This window comes from Nicotiana attenuata, unplaced genomic scaffold, assembly GCF_001879085.1.
Source record: "Nicotiana attenuata strain UT unplaced genomic scaffold, NIATTr2, whole genome shotgun sequence".
Lineage (NCBI taxonomy): Eukaryota > Viridiplantae > Streptophyta > Magnoliopsida > Solanales > Solanaceae > Nicotiana > Nicotiana attenuata.
Window position 1 is genome coordinate 277,962 of NW_017671154.1, and position 21,462 is coordinate 299,423.

At 40.8% G+C, this 21,462-nt stretch overlaps 1 protein-coding gene across 1 annotated transcript; it reads left to right on the plus strand.

The window, feature by feature from the left end:
• Positions 1–2,408: 2,408 nt before the first annotated feature.
• LOC109206296 (phosphatidylinositol 4-phosphate 5-kinase 6-like) lies at positions 2,409–7,115 on the plus strand. The gene is made up of 8 exons (XM_019369109.1): positions 2,409–3,862; positions 5,021–5,188; positions 5,269–5,434; positions 5,539–5,655; positions 5,736–5,929; positions 6,015–6,145; positions 6,342–6,420; positions 6,504–7,115. Exons 1-8 carry the CDS (start codon positions 2,574–2,576, stop codon positions 6,790–6,792), a joined length of 2,433 nt encoding a protein of 810 aa, XP_019224654.1. The 5' UTR covers positions 2,409–2,573; the 3' UTR covers positions 6,793–7,115.
• Positions 7,116–21,462: the final 14,347 nt, after the last annotated feature.

A 21,462-nucleotide genomic window follows, 5' to 3' on the forward strand; every position in this document is an offset into this window, starting at 1 on the left:
AAGTCCTAATTGATTTCGGGTCGAGCTAGCCTACATTAGTAGAGATTTACATTAAGGGCAAGCTTATGGTACCAATTGCATGCATGTGACTTCTTTTGCGAGAGTGAGTACTTTCCTTGATATATGTGACTATATGACTCAAATGTGTGGATTGAATTCAGTTTTTGTTGATGTGATTGTGAGGGCATATGATTCGTGACGGAAAAGCAAGTCTTGACTTATGTGTAGAGTACTTTGAGGAAGTGTGAATATTGCATGGCACTTGAGAGTCGGATTTGAGGCTAGGATTGTTCACTGCTATGCGTAAAGTATGTATATTGTTCTAGGTGTAATGCGTTAGGGGAAATGGTTGAGTGAAGGATTCTATAGAGAGTATAGTTTGATTGCTCGAGGACTAGCAATGAATTAAGTGTGGGGTGTTGATAATAGGCGAAATCTAGGTGATTTAGCTATTGTTTATGCTTCCGCTTAATTATATTCCAATGACATAATACGGTTAATTGATGAAAAATAGGTTCTAATTGTGGTTTGTATACATTGCAGGATGAGGAGCTTATATGATGCCTTCAAGAGACTATTGGAATGATTTAAGAGCAAAAACGACCCCTCGGAGTTGAGTGCGCAAAGACGAGGCAAGAAAATGAAGAAAAAAAAAATCAAGCCCAGACGCGCGAAGAACGCGCAAAGTCGCGCGGTAGTTCGTGCGCTAGAAAGACCGAGGCAGAATCATGCGCGAAGAAACGCGCGAAGAGGCGCGCGAGCTCGCGCGTGTCCGGTCCGAAAAAGTGTTATTTAGGGGTAAAATTGGAAATCTGGAGAGAAACCCACTTAACCTATATAAAGTCAAGCTCGCCCAAGGTCAGATTATCAAGGTTTTCATAGGCTAAAGCAAGGGATAGAGAGGCAAGAGGCAAGGAGGGATTTGGATCATCAAGTTCTTCTTTACTTCTCTTTGTTTTTGCTAATTGTGATGAAATTGAATCTGTTTGTGATGAACATTAGTATGAGTGGCTAAAACCCATTGTTCTAGGGTCATGGGTAAAACATGAATGTGTTGTTTGAGGTCTAATTTGACAAAGTTGGTTTATCATCTTGGGTTGTTTATTTAATTCTGCTTTTAATTATTTTGCTGAGCAGCTAACAGTGAAATACTATCTACGAATCTAGAGTTGAACTCGAAAGTGGGAACGTTAGGTTGCATATAGAATTAAATAGAGCAAATTCTTGAACCCGGGCCTCGGGGAACAGATTCGCAATTGGGATAGACATATACCCAATTGCCTTGCTTGGTTGAAATAAAGGAATTGTAAATGCGTTCTTGTTAATCTTAATTCCATAGACATATAGGCATTGAGTTAACTTGAATAGGCGAGTAAGAACTCGACAGATTCTTCTGAGTAATATAAACCCTGTCAAGCAATAACCCAGATAAATCGATTAGTCATTTTAAGCCAAGAACACAACAAGATTGTTAACTAGCCCGTGACCCTGGAATATCTTCTCCTACTGTTTGTTACTCGAAATTGCTATTCGTTTGGTTAATTGCTCTAGTTAGATCATTTCTTGATAATTTAGATAGTAAAACAATTACATCTTTATTTTGTGAAGAATCTCTTGGATAGATAAAGTAATTGGGTTGGAATGAGTCAATAGTTGATCACAAGTCTTCGTGGGAACGATACTCTACTCACTACTCTATTACTTGACGATCACGTGCACTTGCGTGAGTGTTTTTGGTCGCAACACTCACCTCGAGGCCCCGTATAGGCTAGCTCGAGACCCGGACTCTCGACCACTCGGTGTGCTTGTCACGCTATCTTCAAGCTCTATCTTATTTTCTAGTCTCACACTTTACATCTACTGCCTAACAACTGGCATAAAAATAAATCATATATTTTTAGAACCACTAAATCAAATCTAGTTGTAATTATCATTTTCAAGCTAAACAAAAAGAATCTATCTCTAAACCCGGAAAATTAGATAACCCTAAATACGCTTATCCTTCCTAGTATAACGAAGCCTTAAATTTAATAGCTTCTAGCTGTAATAGAACATGAACAAGACCACTTTGAAAAAAATGCATCTACCACTTAGTTGGCTCCTTCTACTTACTTAATATTTTCTAATCTCTTCCGCATTATGTTGGTAATTCATTTATTCATTAGACTTACAAGGTCCCAATTTGGACCAACACCTTCACATTAATTGTGTCCTTGTACTCGTTACTTTAGTAAAGTACCACTCAAAATATTTTAAACTATAAAAATTTAAATTAAAGAAAAAGTAATAATATATATATATATATATATATATATATATATATATATATATATATATATATATATATAAAGAGTCAAAAAAATGGACAAAGAAAGTGATTGTTCTTGGTTTGTGTTGGTTTTCTTCTTCATTCCATCGCACGTTAGGAGAGGAGAGAGAGAGAAAGCGAGCAAGACGGAGCTGATAGAGAGAGGGAGAGAGAGAGAGACAGAGAGAGATAATGAAAGAGGAGAGTGATTCTCTATCTCATCATCTGCATGTCTTTGCATGGCTGATCAACAATAGCTGGTTTGATGCATTTCCTCATCCAGGACGAATATTATGAAAATCTATCAACCTGTTTCAGCTATTATCTAATTAAAACCATAAATACATTTCGAGATAAAGAAAAAATTACTAGAAGAAAAGGATTTAATCTTATCATGAAGGCTTGGGAGGCAACCGTGAAGAAAACACAGGCAGTAGCGAGGAAACGAGCCAACACAATATTTGGTACCTATGGACCATCTCAGGTTGAGGAAGAGATTATTGATCAACTAGATCCAGAAAACGACAACGAGGGGCATGCTAGTGGAGAAATTTACCATTCGGAGAGGTTCCTTCCTAATGGAGATTACTATAGTGGCTATTGGGTCGATAATTTCCCCCATGGACACGGCAAATATTGGTGGACTGATGGGTGCATGTATGTAGGTGATTGGTTTCGAGGCAAAAAGATGGGAAAAGGTACATTTAGTTGGCCCTCTGGAGCTATGTATGAGGGGAATTTCAAGAGTGGATATATGGATGGCGAAGGAACGTATATGGCGCCTAATGGGGACGCATTTAGAGGTTCTTGGGTGATGAATTTGAAACATGGACATGGTGTTAAGGAATACGCGAATGGAGATTGTTATGATGGAGAATGGAGTCGCGGATTACAAGAAGGACATGGTAAGTATACATGGAAGAATGGGAATTTTTATGTTGGTGAATGGAAGAATGGTGTTATATGTGGGAAAGGTAAGATGTGTTGGACAAATGAGAATGTATATGAAGGGAATTGGGAAAATGGAGTGCCTAAGGGAAATGGGACATTTAGATGGGCTGATGGGAGCTTGTACATTGGAAATTGGAGTAAAGAACCAAATGAACATAATGGGACATTTTATCCATCTGGATCATTGTTACAAGGAGGAAACCTTGATTGGGATCCTCAGCAGGTTTATTATACTGATTTGATGGAATGTACCATTTGTCCAAATGAGAAGGTTTCAATATTGCCTTCTCAGAAAAAGCTGGCAGTTTGGAGGTCTGCTAAGGCGGCAGAAAACAACGTTCGGCCAAGGAGGATGTCCGTAGATGGTCGAATAGATGCAGCGCCTGTAGATAGGGAATTTGGGCGAACGCGCTTATCAGATTGTGCAGGAACACCTCCAAATATTTCTTATTTAGATGATGCCATAGCTGGTTCACAGGAACATGATGGGTATATTAGAGGGAGCCCCATTAGATTTCCTAAGTCAGAAAAAAGGCAAGGAGAGACTATTTCCAAAGGGCATAAAAATTATGAGCTTATGCTCAATTTGCAGTTGGGAATCAGGTACTTACTTTTAATTTGTGAATTTGTGCTAATTTCTCGTACATTGTCAATTCTTATATCTCTTTTACAGGGAAAGCCCATAATAACTAAAAGAAAGTAATACTCCCTCCGTTTCATATTATTAGGGTAGAAGGTTAGTACGTAGTCGTGCATCTCCCTTTGTCTTCTCTAGCTCGATAGTATTAGCGCTAGTTCGGTACCCTTTTTTTCCTTAGTTTTCTATATTTGTATGTCTCGTTTCGTTGTTACTTGCCATTGGTAATTCCGTAGTTTGCTAGCAGTACTTCGTTCATATTCTCGTCTGCTGCCTTGGAATTAGTTTTCTAAATATGTTATCTTGATGCTACTTGTTATCCGTACCCCTTTCATATTATCTGTTGTTATCTCCGATTTAGTTTTCTAATTATTGTTTTGCTATTACTTGCTACCAGGGCTTCTCTCACCTTCTTTAGCCGAGGGTCTATCGGAAACAGTCTCTCTGCCCTTCCAGGGTAGGGGTAAGGCTGCGTACATCCTACCCTACCCAGACCCTACTTGTGGGACCACACTGGGTTGTTGTTGTTGTTGTTGTTGACTCGGCACGGAGTTTAAGAAAAAAGAAGAATACTTTTGAAACTTGTGGTCTTAAAAGCTTAAGGGGTAAAAGGTTTGTGGGGCCATGCCATTTGTGTGGCTATAAAAGCTTCTCATTAAGGGCAAAAAGGGTAAAATGAAGAGTTTAAAGTTGAATTATTTCCAAATTTAGAAATGTGTCATTTGTTTTGGAACAGACTAAAAAGGAAAGTGCCTCATTTAATATGAAACGGGGGGAGTATTCATTTTCATGGCATTAACTACAACATGTTGCTGCCATGTGACCAGGAAATCACGGGTTCAAGCTGTGGAAATAGCCTCTTGCAAAAATGCAGGGTAAGGCTGCGTACAATAGACCCTTGTGGTCCGGCCATTCCCGGACCCCGCGCATAGCGGGAGTTTAGTGTACCGGGCTGCCCTTGCCCTTGCCTTGCCTTATCTGAAACAGGAGAAAATTATCTCATATTTTTTCTATATACAAAAATCTAGATGTTTCCTTGTGTATGTTCTCATCAATTTTGAAAGCTCAATATATTACTTATGTTATTGTCTTATCTTTGGTTCTGATGTGAAATTATATGACAGGCATTCAGTAGGAAGGCCAGGACCTGTTCCATCACTTGATCTCAAGTCTTCAGCATTTGATCCCAAGGAGAAGTACTGGACAAGATTCCCACCTGAAGGATCCAAAAGTACACCTCCTCATCCATCTTGTGAATTCAGATGGAAAGACTATTGCCCAAAAGTTTTTAGGTAAGTTCATGGTTCATGACTTTCTTTGGTTTACAACATTGGATACCTCTATAGTCTTCATGGATGACTACATTTACTAGGGCTTTAAGGATGTTATTCAAAGTGGATGCAGCTGATTATATGCTGTCTATTTGTGGCAATGACGCCCTTCGGGAGCTATGCTCCCCGGGAAAAAGCGGAAGCTTCTTCTACTTGACAAACGATGATAGATACATGATTAAGACAATGAAGAAGGCAGAAGTGAAAGTGAGATTTCTAACTCCTGCTACTATATATGAATATGGTTAGCATGGCTTTTCTCTCCAAAAAGTAATCCCTTTTCACTTTTCTTATCAATGGATGGTTCTTAGGTGCTTCTAAGGATGCTGCATGCCTATTTCAATCATGTTCGTGCTTTTGAGAACACCCTTATGACTAAGTATTTCGGCCTGCATTGTGTTAAGCTGAACGGACCGGCACAGAAGAAGGTAGTGACATGAGGCACCACAAAAAATAAGTTAGTCATAATATATCAATACGAAAACTTCTTATATTTTTAACTATTTAGGTACGATTTGTTATCATGGGGAATCTCTTCCGCACTGATTATACAATTCATAGACGATTCGACTTGAAAGGATCAACATTTGGCCGGATGACAGATAAGCCAGAATCAGAGATTGATGCAACCACAACTCTGAAAGACCTTGACCTTAACTTTATATTCATGTTACCAAAGACATGGTTTCAAGAATTCCGCAGGTAGGATCCTAGTTCATTCTTTAACATTAATATTTTCATTCTTTTGCATTGCAAGAAAGAACACTAAGATTTTTTCAACTTTCAGGCAAGTTGATAGGGACTGTGAGCTATTGGAACAAGAGAGAGTGATGGACTACAGCCTTTTAGTTGGTCTTCATTTTAGGGAAGCAAGTATCACCGGAGACCAAACTCCTTCTGGTTGTAGAACACCTACTGGTTGGTGCTAATTTTATGACACTTGCATTTTTGTATTTTGTACCATAGAGGCACCACTGGTTGTTTAAGCTTTTCATAATGAAACATTAGTCATTTGGCAAATTTCAGGGCTTTTAATCCTTTAACTGTCATGTTTCCTCCAACTTTGTAATGGATCATTTATAGAACAATCAAGGACATTTCCCCTTGCTTGCAGATAATGAAGGATTGGAAGATGGATCAGTTCCTCGTCTGTCTCGATCAGATAGGGATCAATTGCATCTTGATCCTGCAGGGTACAGTTTTTATCTTCCATTTGGCCAACTACAATTGATGCCAGTTTATTCTCCTTTTTTGATTTTATGAGTGAATGTTGCAGGTGGGCTAGCATAAGTTTGGGTATAAACATGCCCGCACGAGTCGAACGGACAGAAAGGAAAAATGACTTAGACTTTCAGTTAGTAGGAGAACCCACAGGAGAGTTCTATGATGTGATATTATTTTTTGGAATCATAGACATACTTCAGGACTATGACATTACCAAAAAGCTTGAGCATGCATACAAATCTATCCAATGTGATCCCAACTCTATCTCAGCTGTCGATCCAAAGGCGTACTCAAGGCGTTTTCGGGATTACATATTCAAAGTTTTTACAGAGGACACTTAGGAAGAAATACCTTCAGTTTTCAGTCCCTTTGTTCTGAATCTAGCGGAGAGGCTTCAGATGGAGCTTATTTTGCTATAAAAAAAAGGAGATAAGCTTGGCAAGAACTGTATACCATTTTGGTAATCGTCTTTGAAAGTTTACTATGGTTGCATCCAACAACTAGTACACCTCCAATTCCTTCATTTCTTTTTTCTTATGATTTTTAAGTCTTAGTCTCATAGATACAGTCACTAATTTGAGATGACAATTGTATAGAAACAGCTGTAAGAGTAACAGCACCAATGTAACTAATTTACTTGCGAAAAAAGTTTGTTCAGAGTTATTTGCACCGCAGAATTGTCACGGCCAAACTCCCATCGGGGTCGTCACGGCTCTAACACCGCTTGATAGGCAAGCCAACAATTAAACAATAGCAATAATCACAATAATGGAACTAAAGAAATCTCAACATTGGGTAATCATAAAACATATGAAATAACCACAATAACGTCGCTACGACCATCCCATGATCTGGTATCAACGAGTACATGCAATATAGAATCTCAAAATATAGAGTCAATCCTCAATACAATAATGTCTGAATGATAGAACAATGATAACGAAAATAAACAAAAGAGAACTTAAAGGTCTGCGAATGATATAGCAGCTATCTCGTAGTCTCCACAAGCTGAAATGGGTACAAACTCTAGCAATCATCGTGCCATGAAGTACCTGGATCTGCACATAAAGTACAGAGTAGAGTATGAGCACAACCGACCCATGTACTCAATAAGTAACAAACCTAACCTCGGGCTGAAAGGAGTGACGAGCTCGGGAGAAAGTCAGCGTTCAACACCAATAATCGATAACAACACATGATAAACTGATGATAGTAAAAGTAAATAACTCAAAAGATATCATGTTCATCTCGTTCACAAATACGGAAAATTAGACATGCTTTCCAAGTATAACAATCAAAGTCCAATCTTCCATCGAAAGATATCATGTTCGGCTCTTTCTCCTTCTTGTAGCTGCGTTGGGGGAGTGATTTTGGATGAAAAGGGGCTAGGTTTTCTAGGATCTACTCAGTCCAAGGTATTTATGCTTCTCCTTCCATTATCTATGCTTGTACGAGTTGTAACTCAATCGTAAAGACTAGACCTAGCGAGTTTCAAAAGAGTGGCATGATGTTTGTTGTTACGTCGTTGTTGGCTAGTTGTAAACTTATTTTTAAGTTGAATTCATGGTTGTGTTATAGGATAATAAGCTTAATTATGTATTGTTGGTTGTGTTTCTCAATTTGAAAGAAAAGACAAGTCGCAACGTGTTTTAGTTAACTGAAAAATCAATTGTGAGTTGTTGAACTTGTGGGATTGTTTTGTGCGCTGTTTCATGTTGCTGTTAGGTTATCTATTTTGCTATTGTTTTTATGGATTTTGGGAGGATAAAGGGTGTGGAAAAACACCACATAATGGAAGGGTGGTTGGCTGATCGTTCGTCGTTACATTATTGGGTTGTTTCACACTACTAGGGTTGCCATTTTGTGTATGAACTAATTGGGTGTGTGGGCTGTTTTGTGGTATTTTGTGATGGATATAAGGTTGGAAAATGATGTATACATGTTGTTATTATTTTGTTCTTGTTGTTGTTGGTGTTATGTCGAACTGGGAGGAAGTAAAGATTATTGGGGAGATGTTGTCTGTTTTATTATACAATAAGCTTGTCGTTCGTTGTGCGATAGTTGTACCTCCATAACTTGATGATAGTATTGTTATCATTGTGTAAATTAAGGTGCAACAATACGAGTTTAATGTGATAATTCTACAGATTGTGATAAGGTATGTAAAGGCTAAACATTTCCTTCATTTTGCATGATCCCATAATTACATGTGTTTGATAACGAGAAATAAAGAGAAGTTCAGATTCTTGAATTTATGTACATTATCATAGTCTCATAAGTTACAGTATCCTTCCTTATAGAGACTTTATATTCAGTTAAGTATTGTCTTCTTCCAGTCAAGAGGTTCAAGGGAAAGTGGAAGCCAAGAAAGCGGCATATTTGAAGCTAGTATAGAGTATAGACGACGAGCAGAAGAGTGCTAACAGGGAGGGGTATAAGAAGGCTAGGAAGGAGGCGAAGTTGGCGGTTACTGCGGCTAAGACCGTGGAGTTTAGTCGTTTATACGAAGAAATTGGGGATAAAGGCAAGTATAAGAAGTTGTACAGGCTAGCGAAGGTGAGGGAGCGGAAGGCTCGGGATCTGGACCAAGTGAGATGCATAAAAGATGAGGAGGGGAAGAGGTTTATTGGAGGGGGCACATATTAGGCAGAGATGGAAGTCTTACTTCCATAAACTCTTGAATGAAGAGGGAGATAGGGGCATTATGCTGGGGGACTTGGATTACTCGGAGCGGCAGCAAGATTTTGGGTACTGTATACGCATACGAGTGGGGGAGGTTGTAGGGGTTATGTGAAAGATGAGTAGGGGTAGAGCGACTGGGCCCGATGAGATCCCGGTGGAATTCTGGAAGAGCGTGGGTAAGAAGGGCTTGGAATGGCTTGCTAGGTTATTTAACGTCATTTTTAGGATGAAGAAGATGCCCGAAGAGTGGAGGCGGAGTACGATGATCCCATTGTACAAGAACAAGGGGGATGTCCAAAACTACAAAAACTATAGGGGTATCAAGTTGTTAAGCCACATGAAGAAAGTGTGGGAAAGGGTGATTGAAGGGAGATTGAAGAGGTGTGTGTCCATTTTCGAGAACCAGTTTGGTTTCATTCCGGGACGGTCGACTACTGAGGCCATTCACATTGTGAGGAGATTAGTGGAGTATTATAGGGTGGTGAAGAAGGATTTGCATATGGTGTTCATTGACCTGGAGAAAGCCTATGACAAAGTCCGAGAGAGGTTCTATGGAGATGTTTAGAGGCTAGAGGAGTGCTTGTAGCGTATATTAGAGTGATTCAGGACATGTATGATGGATCTAAGACACAGGTTAGGACAGTAGGAGGACACTCTGACTACTTTTCGGTTGAGATGGGGTTGCATCAGGGATCAGCACTTAGCCCATTTTTGTTTTCCCTGGCGATGGATTCTTTGACGCGTCACATTCAAGGGGAGGTGCCTTGGTGCTTGTTATTTACGGATGACATAGTCCTGATTGATGAGATGCGAGGTGGCGTTAATGAGAGGCTAGAGGTCTGGAGACATACTCTGGAGTCTAAGGGTTTCAAGTTGATAGGACCAAGACATAATACTTGGAGTGCAAGTTCAGCGGTGTTACCCAGGAGGCATACGGGGATGTGAGACTCGATACACAAGTCATTCCTAGGAGAGAGAGTTTCAAGTATCTGGGAGCTATAATTCAGAAGGATGGGGAGATAGATGAGGATGTCACACACCGTATCGGAGTAGGGTGGGTGAAATGGAGGCTCGCTTTTGGCGTCTTGTGTGCTAAGAATGTGCCGTTGAGACTTAAAGGTATGTTCTACAAGGTAGTGGTTAGACCGACTATGTTGTATGGGAAAGAGTGTTGGCCAGTCAGAAACTCCCATGTCCACCAGATGAAAGCAGCAGAAATGAGGATGTTGAGATGGATGTGTGGGCATACTAGGTTGGATAGAATTAGGAATGAAGTTATTCGGGACAAGGTGGGAGTGGCCCCTGTGGAGACTGTATACGGTCAAAATCGTATGCCTCCGATTTATAGGCTTAAGGGTCCGTCGTGGGCCCGAGTTCGGGTGAGGTCGAGATTCGAGACCAGTGGACCAAAATCAAGCTCGAGGACAAAGCGCAATTCCCGGAGATAAGAGTATGAGGAATACCAGGCCCGAGTATGCCCGACCCCGAAATAGTACCGTTATGGATTTGTACCAGAGCAAGCTAGATTCCTGCCACGTCCCCAAAGTCATGGCGCAAATCGCATAATAGGATTGTACGATTCCGTACTAGGCGGTCAGACAGTTGTACCAAGAATATTCCCTACTGTAAATAGAAATATTCCTTATTTAGGGTTCCCCTATTATATAAAGGGGACCCCAATCATTTGTAGGATCATCTTTTACTTAGAAAAGAATATACTCTCAACCTTTTTGCCTACTGTTCATCAGCATTGTCCTTTAGCTCTATTGTTCTTACTTTACTTTTCTTACTTTATTGCTCTTAGCCCGTCTCGAGGTCACCACTGTCAAGTAAAATTGGTTTGATCACTTGTCCTTTTTCATTCCTACTTCATATTTCTTGATTATTAATTTATTTATTTTTTTGGTTAAAATAAAATTTTTATTTCACCAAGTAATGACTTTACATGCATCTAACTCATTTGGACTATTGAGTCAGTTTCTCAGATATTTACAAACATTTCTATACTTGCCTAGACTGGGTACCAATTCATCCTATCTAATGCACTTTTCCATTTACAATTATTTTGACCTTTAATATGTAACTGTATAGCTATATCTCTTGTTCTATGTCTGACTTCTTGCTTCTTCAATTGAAACCTTCTAGCATTTCTTTCACCCCATATACGATAGACTGTAGCTGCAAAGAGGAATCCCAATATGTGTGTCCATGGTCTGGTGCTAACTCTACTTGCCACCCATTGCACTTCCTCCTGCCAGTTCCCTATCCTTCTCTGTATGCCTAGCCATCCCAATATAGAACTCCACATATGTTGTGAGTAAGAACATTCAAATAACATATGCTCCAATGTTTCATCTCTTCCAGTTGAGCACAGTACACACCCTTTGTCAACTTGGATTCCCCATCTCTCTAGCCTGTCCACAGTAGCCAATCTGTTCTGTATTGCTAGCCATAGAATAAATTGATGCCTGGGAATAATGTTTTGGATCAGTACTGCTTACTTCCATTCTACTTTCTGAAACTGTGGTGTAAAGAATTTGTATGCTTTCTTGATGCTGAACTTTCCTTGTGATTCAAAGCTTCTTAGGATTGTTACAAGATTCCCATAGTTCTTTAACCAGTTTCTTGCCTCCAATATTTTCCTAACTAGCCAGCAGGCTTGTTTAGAAATAGGACAATCTGATATAGTCTTCTACTTTATGTAAAAATAGTGAATCCATTTCACCCATAGACTGTCTTTCTTCTGGTTGACAGCCCACAACAGTTTGCAAATTGCTGACTTATTCCATCTGTAGAAGTCTAGTATGTTCAGGCCTCCAGCTACTCTAGGCATGCATAGTTTCTCCCAAGCAACTAGAGCTTTTCTAGACACTTCGTTTGTACCTGTCCATAAAAATGTTCTACATATACTAGTCACCATATTAATAATCTTCTTAGGCAGCAAGAAGATCTGAGCCCAGTAAGTCTGCATCTCAAACAGGATACTTTTTATTAGTTGCAACCTTCCACTGTATGATAATAGTTTAGTTGACCAGCATCTAACTCTTGTAATCATCTTCTCTACTAGGGGTAGACACTGATGAACTGTAAGCTTCCTTGAAGATAGAGGGACACCTAGGTATCTTAATGGAATTTCTCTAGTAGCAAATCCCATCTCTTGTATAATCTGGTATTTGAATTCATTAGACACCCCTGCTATGTATAATGAAATCTTCTCCATATTGGCTTTAAGTCTAGACACTTCAAAAAAATGATTAAAAGCCTGCTGCATCAACTGGCTTGAAATTTTGTCTGCCCTGCAACATAATAGCAGATCATCTGCAAAACATATATGAATTAGATTGAGCTATGAACATCTGGGGTGATAGTTAAAGTCTGGATTAACATTCAACTGCTTCAAGGTTCTGTTCAAGTACTCCATTGCCAATACAAACAGGTAGGGTGACATTGGGTCCCCCTGCCTGAGTCCTTTTTTTGCTTGGAATCTGGTAGTTAGTCCTCCATTGATCAACAAGGCATAACTGACAGTTGAAACACAAGTCATTATCCAATTTACCATCTTCACAGGAAAACCAAATTCAAGCACCACCATCTGTAAAAAATTCCACTCCACTGAATCATAGGTTTTCCTAATGTCATTCTTTACCATACATCTAGGTGATACCCCTTTTATAGAGTATCCTTTCACCAATTCATGAGCTACTATGACATTGTCTAATATACTCCTCCCTTCGATAAAAGCTGACTGAGATGGACCTACTATCATATCCACTAGTGTCTTCAACCTTTCAGTTAATATTTTAGCAATAGTCTTCTATATAGTTGAACAACAAGCTATTGGTCTAAAATCTTTAACCAAAGTGGGAGTTGGAACTTTAGGAACCAGGGTTATAATAGTACAGTTAATTTCTTTCAGAAGCTGGCCATTCTCAAAGAATTGCATAACTGCTGTTATTATGTCTTCCCCAATAATATTCCAGTTTGCTTTAAAGAACTCAGCTGGGAAGCCATTAATTCCTAGAGCTTTATCATTGGGAAGGTTTTGAACAATTTGACTTACCTCCTCTCTAGTAATAGGCTTAATCAAATCTTTCTGTTGGTCAATAGTTAGGCATGGACCATTCCTTGCAACAGTTGTATCAATACAAGGCAACTCCTTAGCAGCACTACTCAATAGCTTCTTGAAGAACTGAAGAAATTCTTGCTGAATTAGTTTTGGATCAGTGATTAGTACTCCTTGTTCATTCTTCATAGAAGAGATCCTGTTCCTTGCCTGTCTAGCTTTCATATGAGCTTGAAAGAATCTGGTATTAGAGTCCCCTGAGGAAATCCATGTAGCTCTGGATTTCTGTCGAAGGACTCTTTCATGAATAGTGCCCCATTTTTCCATCTCAATTAGTATCTCTTTCTCTTCATTGATCAGGCTACTGTTAAACAAGTCTTCTACTAACTTGTCTTGAATTTCCCCCAATTTGTGCTTTCAAATTCATTATCCTGCCTTCTAATGATGAGTATTCTTTATTCAACTGTTTAGTCTCTGCTTCCACCAGCTTTAACTTCTGCCACACTCCATACATACAATGCCCCTCAATAGTCTGTTGCCACATATTCTCAACACTTGCCTTGAAAGCATCCTGTTGTAATAGGACATTAAGCAATCTGAATGGTTTCTTAAGGTATTGTTTAGCTATCACAGTGTTAATTACAATGGGAGAGTGATCTGAGCACTCAGGATTCAGATAATTGGCTTCAATACTACCATAAGTTTGTAGCCATTCAGCATTACCAAACACCCAATCAATATGACTATATATCCTTTCATTCTCATCTCTTTTGTTGCACCAGGAAAACTGCCACCCATTTCTAGTCATCTGTCCCACTCCCAAATCTGTGATACAATTCTAGAAATCCACAGTCTCAGCAGGATGAACCGGTACTCGATTAACTCTATCATCACTAAGCAGTATGGTATTACAGTCTCCCAATAGAAATTCAGAGTTTACTTTGATCGGACTTGGTACAGCTTGTTCCTTAGGGAAATTCAGTCTTCGAACAGCAGAATTAGTTGATTCATCCTTCTGTAACATCACCGACATTGTTGTTTCCTGTTGCATGCATCTTGATCCTTCTCCAATCGCTACCCAATTACTCAATTGCAGTGGTTCCATAGCTTGAGGGACCCCTGACTGTGGAGTAATAACCCTCATATCACCATCTACCTTCATCATAGTGGTCAGAGCTTTGCCTGCCTGCCGTTTCCGGTGCGGCATCGCTGATAGCAAACCTCTGCTTAACCTGCGCCTTCAGAGCAAACTTAACCGCTTCTTCTTGATTATTAATTGGTATTGAACAAAATCACATATATTTAAAACCACAAATCAAATTTAATTGTTACTCGTATTTTCGAGGTAAATAGTTTGGCACCCACCGTGGGGCTAATGATAATAGTGATTATTTCTTTACTGATTCTCATTACACACGTTATCTTTACACTTTTTCTTGTCAAGATTTTTTGATTCTCAGGCTTAAACATGTCTAGCACACAAAATGCACATGTTCATGACAATGAAGGTCTTGGAAAAAACAGAGGCATAGGGGTCGGTGTACCACCCATAAACCCTGAGGGAGTGCCAAATATGGAGGCAGTTGATATCAGCTCACATAATGCTCTGAACGCGGATTCAGGCACGGACCCCGTAGAGAATGCACGTCGGGAAGCCCGGCAGGGGACCAAGGAACACCAGGAGTAGTAGATGGGGGAGTCAGTCTCCAAGTGATATTCGAGATGCTGCAGGCTCAGTAAATCGCCATCGCTCAACTCCTAAGTCAAAATAAAACTCCGAGCATAGCTGAACATGAAAACAATCAACTTGTTGAGCCAGCACCAGAAAGGTCTAATGAAAACGGCTTGGGGACTAACCCCACGATTATGAAAATGCTCGAATAGCTCACTAAGAGGATCGAGTCCGGAGAAAAGAAAATTGAAGACAATGATAAGAAGTTGGAGACTTATAATTCCCGTGTATACCAAATACCGGGGGCACCTCCAGTCTTGAAAGGATTAGACACCAAAAAATTCATACAAAAACCATTCCCTTAGAGAGCGCCTCCAATGCCCATCCCTAAGAAATTTTGCATGCCCGATATACCCAAGTATAACGGAACAACCGACCCCAACGAGCATATAACTTCGTACACTTGCGAAATCAAAGGAAATGATTTGAATGACGATGAGATCGAATCAATCTTGTTGAAAAAATTTGGAGAAACGTTGTCAAAAGGAGCTATGATTTGGTATCACAACTTAGCTCCCAACTCTATCGACTCGTTTACTATGTTAGTAGATGCCTTTGGGAAAGCACACGCCGGGGCCATAAAGGTGGCCACAAGAAAATCGGACGTCTTCAAAATAAAGCAAAGGAACGATGAGATCCTAAGGGAGTTCGTGTCCAGGTTTCAGATGGAAAGAATTGAATTGTCGCCGATCTTCGATGACTAGGCAGTACAGGCCTTTATGCAAGGTTTGAATGAAAGTAGCTCGATCGCATCTCGACAATTAAAGCAGAACTTGATCGAATATCTAGCTGTGACATGGTTGGATGTGCACAATCGTTATAAGTCAAAAATTAGGGTCGAAGACGACCAGTTGGGAGCCCCCTCGGGTTCAGTTCATCCTAACAGATTTGCAGCCAAGCCTCGAGGGACATAGAACGGGGATCAAGATTCAACAAAGAACGTTATCGGCCATATGCCGACCGAAGGAACAGCAGCCCAGGCCGTAACACTCCTCGGAGCGATCGGAGAAACGATCGAGGCCAAAGTTCTCGGGGACTCATGAGTAAGAGCGGGTTCGACAAGCACACCGACCCCGCCAAGGCTCCTCGATGATCAGAGTACAACTTCAGTATAGATGCATCAGGGATTGTCTCAGCTATTGGGAGAATCAAAGACACCAAGTGACCCAGGATAATACAGATCGATCCTTCTCAAAGAAACCCGAACTTGATGTGCAAGTATCATGGCACACATGGTTATCGAACGAAAGATTGCAGGCAGCTGAGGGAAGAAGTGGCTCGGTTATTCAACGAGGACCGCCTTCGAGAATTCCTAAGTGATCGGGCTAAGAATCACTTCAAGGAGAGAGATGCAACAAGAAATGAACAAGTAGAACCACGACATGTAATCCACATGATCATTGGCGGAGTCGATGTCCCTCAATGACCTATGTTCAAGCGCACCAAAGTATCAATCACCAGAGAAAAATGAACTCGAAGCTATGTGCCCGAGGACGTCTTATCATTCTGTGACAAGGAAGCAGAAGGCATATCTCAGCCTCACAACGACGCCCTGGTAATATCTATCCTTTTGAATAAAATTCAAGTTAAACGTGTTTTAGTGGATCCAGGTAGCTCAGCAAACATAATCTAATCGAGGGTCATGGAACAACTCGGCCTACGAGATTAGATTGTACGTGCATCCCGGGTCTGAATGGCTTCAACATTGCAAGCAAAACAACGAAGGGAGAAATTATCATGCCAGTAAACGTAGCCGGGACCATACAAAATACAAAGTTCCATGTCATCGAAGGTGACATGAGGTATAATGCACTCCTTGGGAGACCGTGGATACACAACATGAGGGAAGTGCCCTTGACTCTTCACTAGATAATGAAGTTCCCAATAGAGGAAGGAGTAAAAATAGTCTACAGAGAGCAACATGCTGCAAAGGAGATGTTTGCAATAGAGGAAGTGGTGCCAACTCCTGAGCCTTCGACCTTAGAGAAGTCGAACATTAAAGATAAGTAGGCCGCCAAACAGAAATTACCGCCTCTAGCCTCGATGGAGTCAGAGCAGCAGGTAATCGAAGACGAAGATGAGGATTTCCTTACTCCTCGAACCTTCATTGTTCCCGAAGAATCTGATACAACCAAATCAACTATCGAGGAGCTAGAGCAAGTCATTCTGATCGAGTACATGCCCGAGAGAAAGGTATACCTGGGAATGGGATTAACCCCCAAACTCAGGAAAAAACTCATTCAATTTCTTATTGATAATTTGGATTGCTTTGCTTGGTCCCACTTAGATATGACTGGGTTTCCACCAGAAATCACCACACATCGCCTAAGCACCGATCCAAGGTTCAAACCGGTGAAGCAAAAAAGGTTGCCTCAGTCTAAGGTAAAGCATGCCTTCATAAACGACGAGGTAACCAAACTTCTTAAAGTAGGGTCTATTCGGGAGGTAAAGTACCCCGAGTGGCTAGCCAATGTAGTCGTAGTTCCTAAAACAGGAAACAAACTTACAATGTGCATAGATTATAAGTTCTTGAACAAGGCATGTCCAAAAGATTCTTTTCCCTTGCAAAATAGCGATCGTATGATCGATGCCACAGCTGGCCACAAATCCTAACATTGCTTGATGCCTACTCCAGGTACAATCAGATTCAGATGAACCCGGAGGACCAGAAATGACTTCATTTATTACTAAGTATGGAACTTATTGTTACAACATAATGCCCTTCGGGCTAAAAAAACACAGGAGCTACGTACCAATGCCTAGTTAACAAAATCTTCTTTTGATTCGGGTCGGGCATACGTAGAGTATTATCTTCTTTTATTGCCCCCTCGGAATAAGTTGGCAAAGAAAGGGAATGACCTGTTGTCATGGCCCCGAGATCGTCACTCAGGGCGTTCTCATTAGCTTCGGGGGTCTCCGCATTTGCCCCTTCTGGCATATTTGATGAAGGCGGAGGAATGATCTCAACCTCCGGGGACACGGGGGCCTTGCCCGCATCTTTCTTTGGGGTTCCCTCACCATGGGATGAGGTCTCTAGTAGGTTTAGTGGCTTCGATTGGTTTCTTGGCTTGAGGCACCACGCCGGCTCTTCACTATTGTTTTCTTCATCATCCGAGGAATCATGGGCCGAATCTGCGCCCGTTTGAGCAAACCTCTTCCGCAGCCTTCGAGCAGGGGTTTTATTATCTTGAGGGTCTTCTGGCTGCGAAACCCTTTTTCTTTTGTTGTCTTTCTCAGACTTCGAGATTGAAGACTTGGTCCCTTCCCCGGGCGGGGCCGGCCTCATCTCGGATGCATCTCCAAGGCCTGCATAAGTGAACGTGAATAAATCGACGCCACCAATATATGAAAAATATTTGAAACTTGGGAAAGGCACTTACCATGATTCTTGGCCTCCCACTAGCCCTTCGATAATTCACGCCACTTCCACTCATCGTAAGAAGAAGTGGCATCTAACTTTCGGACCCAATCCTCGAGGTCAGGCACCGTGTGGGATGCCCAGGCAGTGGCTGCCAAAAGAAGGGTAAAGGCATTATGAAATATAAAAGCAGAATATGAATAGATGCTGAGAAAATGAACTTCACTTACGCTTAAAGTTCCACCTCTCCGAGAACGACATTTTATCCCTGGGGATGACGTCCAAGTTCTTACTCTGACGAACCGGCTCATCCAACCTCGATCTTTGGTTTCATCAGTACTGGAAAAGAAGGCTTTCGTTGTTCGACGTTGCAACTTGATAAGCCCTAGAAATATTTGGGGCCGATACAATCGAATCAGGTGGCTGAGGGTGAATTCCAACCCCTCGGCCTTTTCGAAAAAGTAGCGCAGCATGATCACAACATGCCAAAAAGAGGGGTGAATTTGGCCGAGGGTGACTTCGTATGTTTTTGCAGAAGTCGATCACCACCGAATCGAGGGGACCCAGCATGAAGGGGTAAGTGTAAATACTTAAAATCCCCTCCACGTGGGAGGTAATGCTTTCCCCAGGGCTTGGGATCTGAACCACGACCTCATCTCCCCAGCCGCAGTCCTTCCTCACATCTTCAAGATGCTTCTCATATATCAAACTAAGATATCGGGATGCATGTTCATATCGGCCTGGGACATCGGGGGGATTTTCAATGCTAAAGTCCTTCTTAATCACACAAGGGCTGGGGGTGATCTCCTCAAGATTCGGCGGAACCACCGATTTGGCCGGCCGGGAGGTAGAAGAAGACGACGCTTTATCCTTTTTGGGGACCATTTTGGATGTTTTAGCCATAATTTTAAGCTAAGGAATACAGGTTGTATTAGAATGTGGTGTTTTCTACAAGAACTTCACGTTTTTCGGCTCTTAAAGAGGCGATGAAAACAAGTGATTGAGAGAAAGAGATGAGAAAGAGAAAGATGTAAAGAAAGAGCAAAGTTCTTTACTCAATGGAATAGCCTCATATTTATAGAAGGGAAACGACGGTTCAGCGGCGCTAGTGGCTGACCAATACTGGCGTGCATTCAATGTTTTGGGGAAGTGGACCGACGGGACGTTTCAGTCACTTCGAACGCTTGTGTCACGCAAAGGACGTCATCATTAAACACTTCGGGAAAGCGAGGATCAAATCGTTTCTTACCATCTTATTCTAAGAAACGCGGGGACTATCTGTATACAATCAAAATCGTATGCCTCCCATTATAGGCTCGAGGGTCCGTCGTGGGCTCAAGTTCGGGTGAGGTCGAGATTCGAGACTAGTGGACCAAGATCAAGCTCGAGGACAAAGCGCAATGCCTGGAGATAGGAGTACGAGGAATACTAGGCCCGAGTATGCTTGACCCTGAAATAGTACCGTTATGGATTTGTACTAGAGCAAGCTAGATTCCTGCCACGTCCCCAAAGTCATGGCGCAAATCGCGGAATAAGATTGTACGATTCCGTACTAGGCGGTAAGACAGTTGTACCAAGAATATTCCACACTGTAAATAGAAATATTCCTTATTTAGGGTTCCCCTATTATGTAAAGGGGACCCCAATCATTTGTAGGATCATCTTTTACTGAGAAAAGAATATACTCTCTACCTTTTCGCCTACTGTTCATCAGCATTGTCCTTTAGCTCTATTGTTCTTACTTTACTTTTCTTACTTTATTGCTCTTAGCCTATCTCGAGTCACCACTGTCAAGTAATACTGGTTTGATTCACTTGTCCTTTTTCTTTCCTACTTCATATTTCTTGATTATTAATTGGTATTAAACTAAATCACATATCTTTAAAACCACAAATCAAATTTAATTGTTACTCATATTTTCGAGATAAACATAAACAAAGATACATGAGGCAAGGTTGAGATGGTTCGGGCATGTTAAGAGGAGAAGCACAGATGCCCCAGTCCGGAGATGTGAGAGGTTGGCCTTGGGAGGTTAGAGGAGGGGTAGAGGTAGGCCAAAGAAGTCTTGGGGAGAGGTGATCAGGCGGGACATGGCATAGCTTGAGCTAACCGAGGACATGACTCTAGATAGAAGGGTGTGGAGGTTGAATATTAGGGTAGAAGGTTAGTAGGTAGTCGTGCGTTTCTCTTTGTCTTCTCTAGTTCGATAGTTTTAGTGCTAGTATAGTACCCTTTTGTCCTTAGTTTGCTATATTCGCATGCTTTTTCCGTTATTACTTGCCATCGATAATTCCGTAGTTTGCTAGCACTACTTCGTTCATATATATCGTTTACTGCCTTGGATTTAGTTTTCTAAATATATTATCTTGTTATTACTTGTTATCGGTAACCCTTTCATATTCTCTGTTGCTATCTTCGATTTAGTTTTCTAATTATTGGTCTTGCTATTAGTTGCTATCAGGGCTTCTATCACCTTCTTTAGCCGAGGGTCTATCGAAAACAGTCTCTCTCCCCTTTCAAGGTAGGGGTAAGGTTGCTTACATCCTACCCTCCCCAGACCCCACTTGTGGGATTATACTGGGTGGCTGTTGTTGTGTGTGTGTATGTGTGTGTGTGTATATATATATATATATATATATATATATATATATATATATATATATATATATATATATATATATATACAGTATTATAGTATTTTCACCACCATCGAGCTATAATCAGTGGGCAGGCCCTTATTGGGCANGGAATTGCTACACTACCTAACAAAAGAAAATCTTTTTATTTTATTTTTTCTTTAGACTTAATTCCCTCAAGAAAACTGTCTAATAAATCCATCATCGGGAAAAGTCCAATCCTTTTTTTTCTTAACAAAATAAATAAAAAAAATTATTCAATTAAACTAACACAACTAAAATAGCATAGAAAGTCACCCAGACAATCTCCTCACCCCACAATTAAAATTATGCATTGTCCCCAATACACACCATACTAATAAGAGAGTAAAAGAAACTCCCTGGTAGGCCAAAGGCCGAAGCACTAGTAGCTTATGGGGTACTCAGACTTCTCCCAAGCTTGGTCCTTCGTGCGGGTACCTCACACTTAGTTCCATCCATTTGGTTTGTTGTTGCTTCCTTCCAATACATTTTCTTTCCATGCTCCTAGAAAATAAAAAG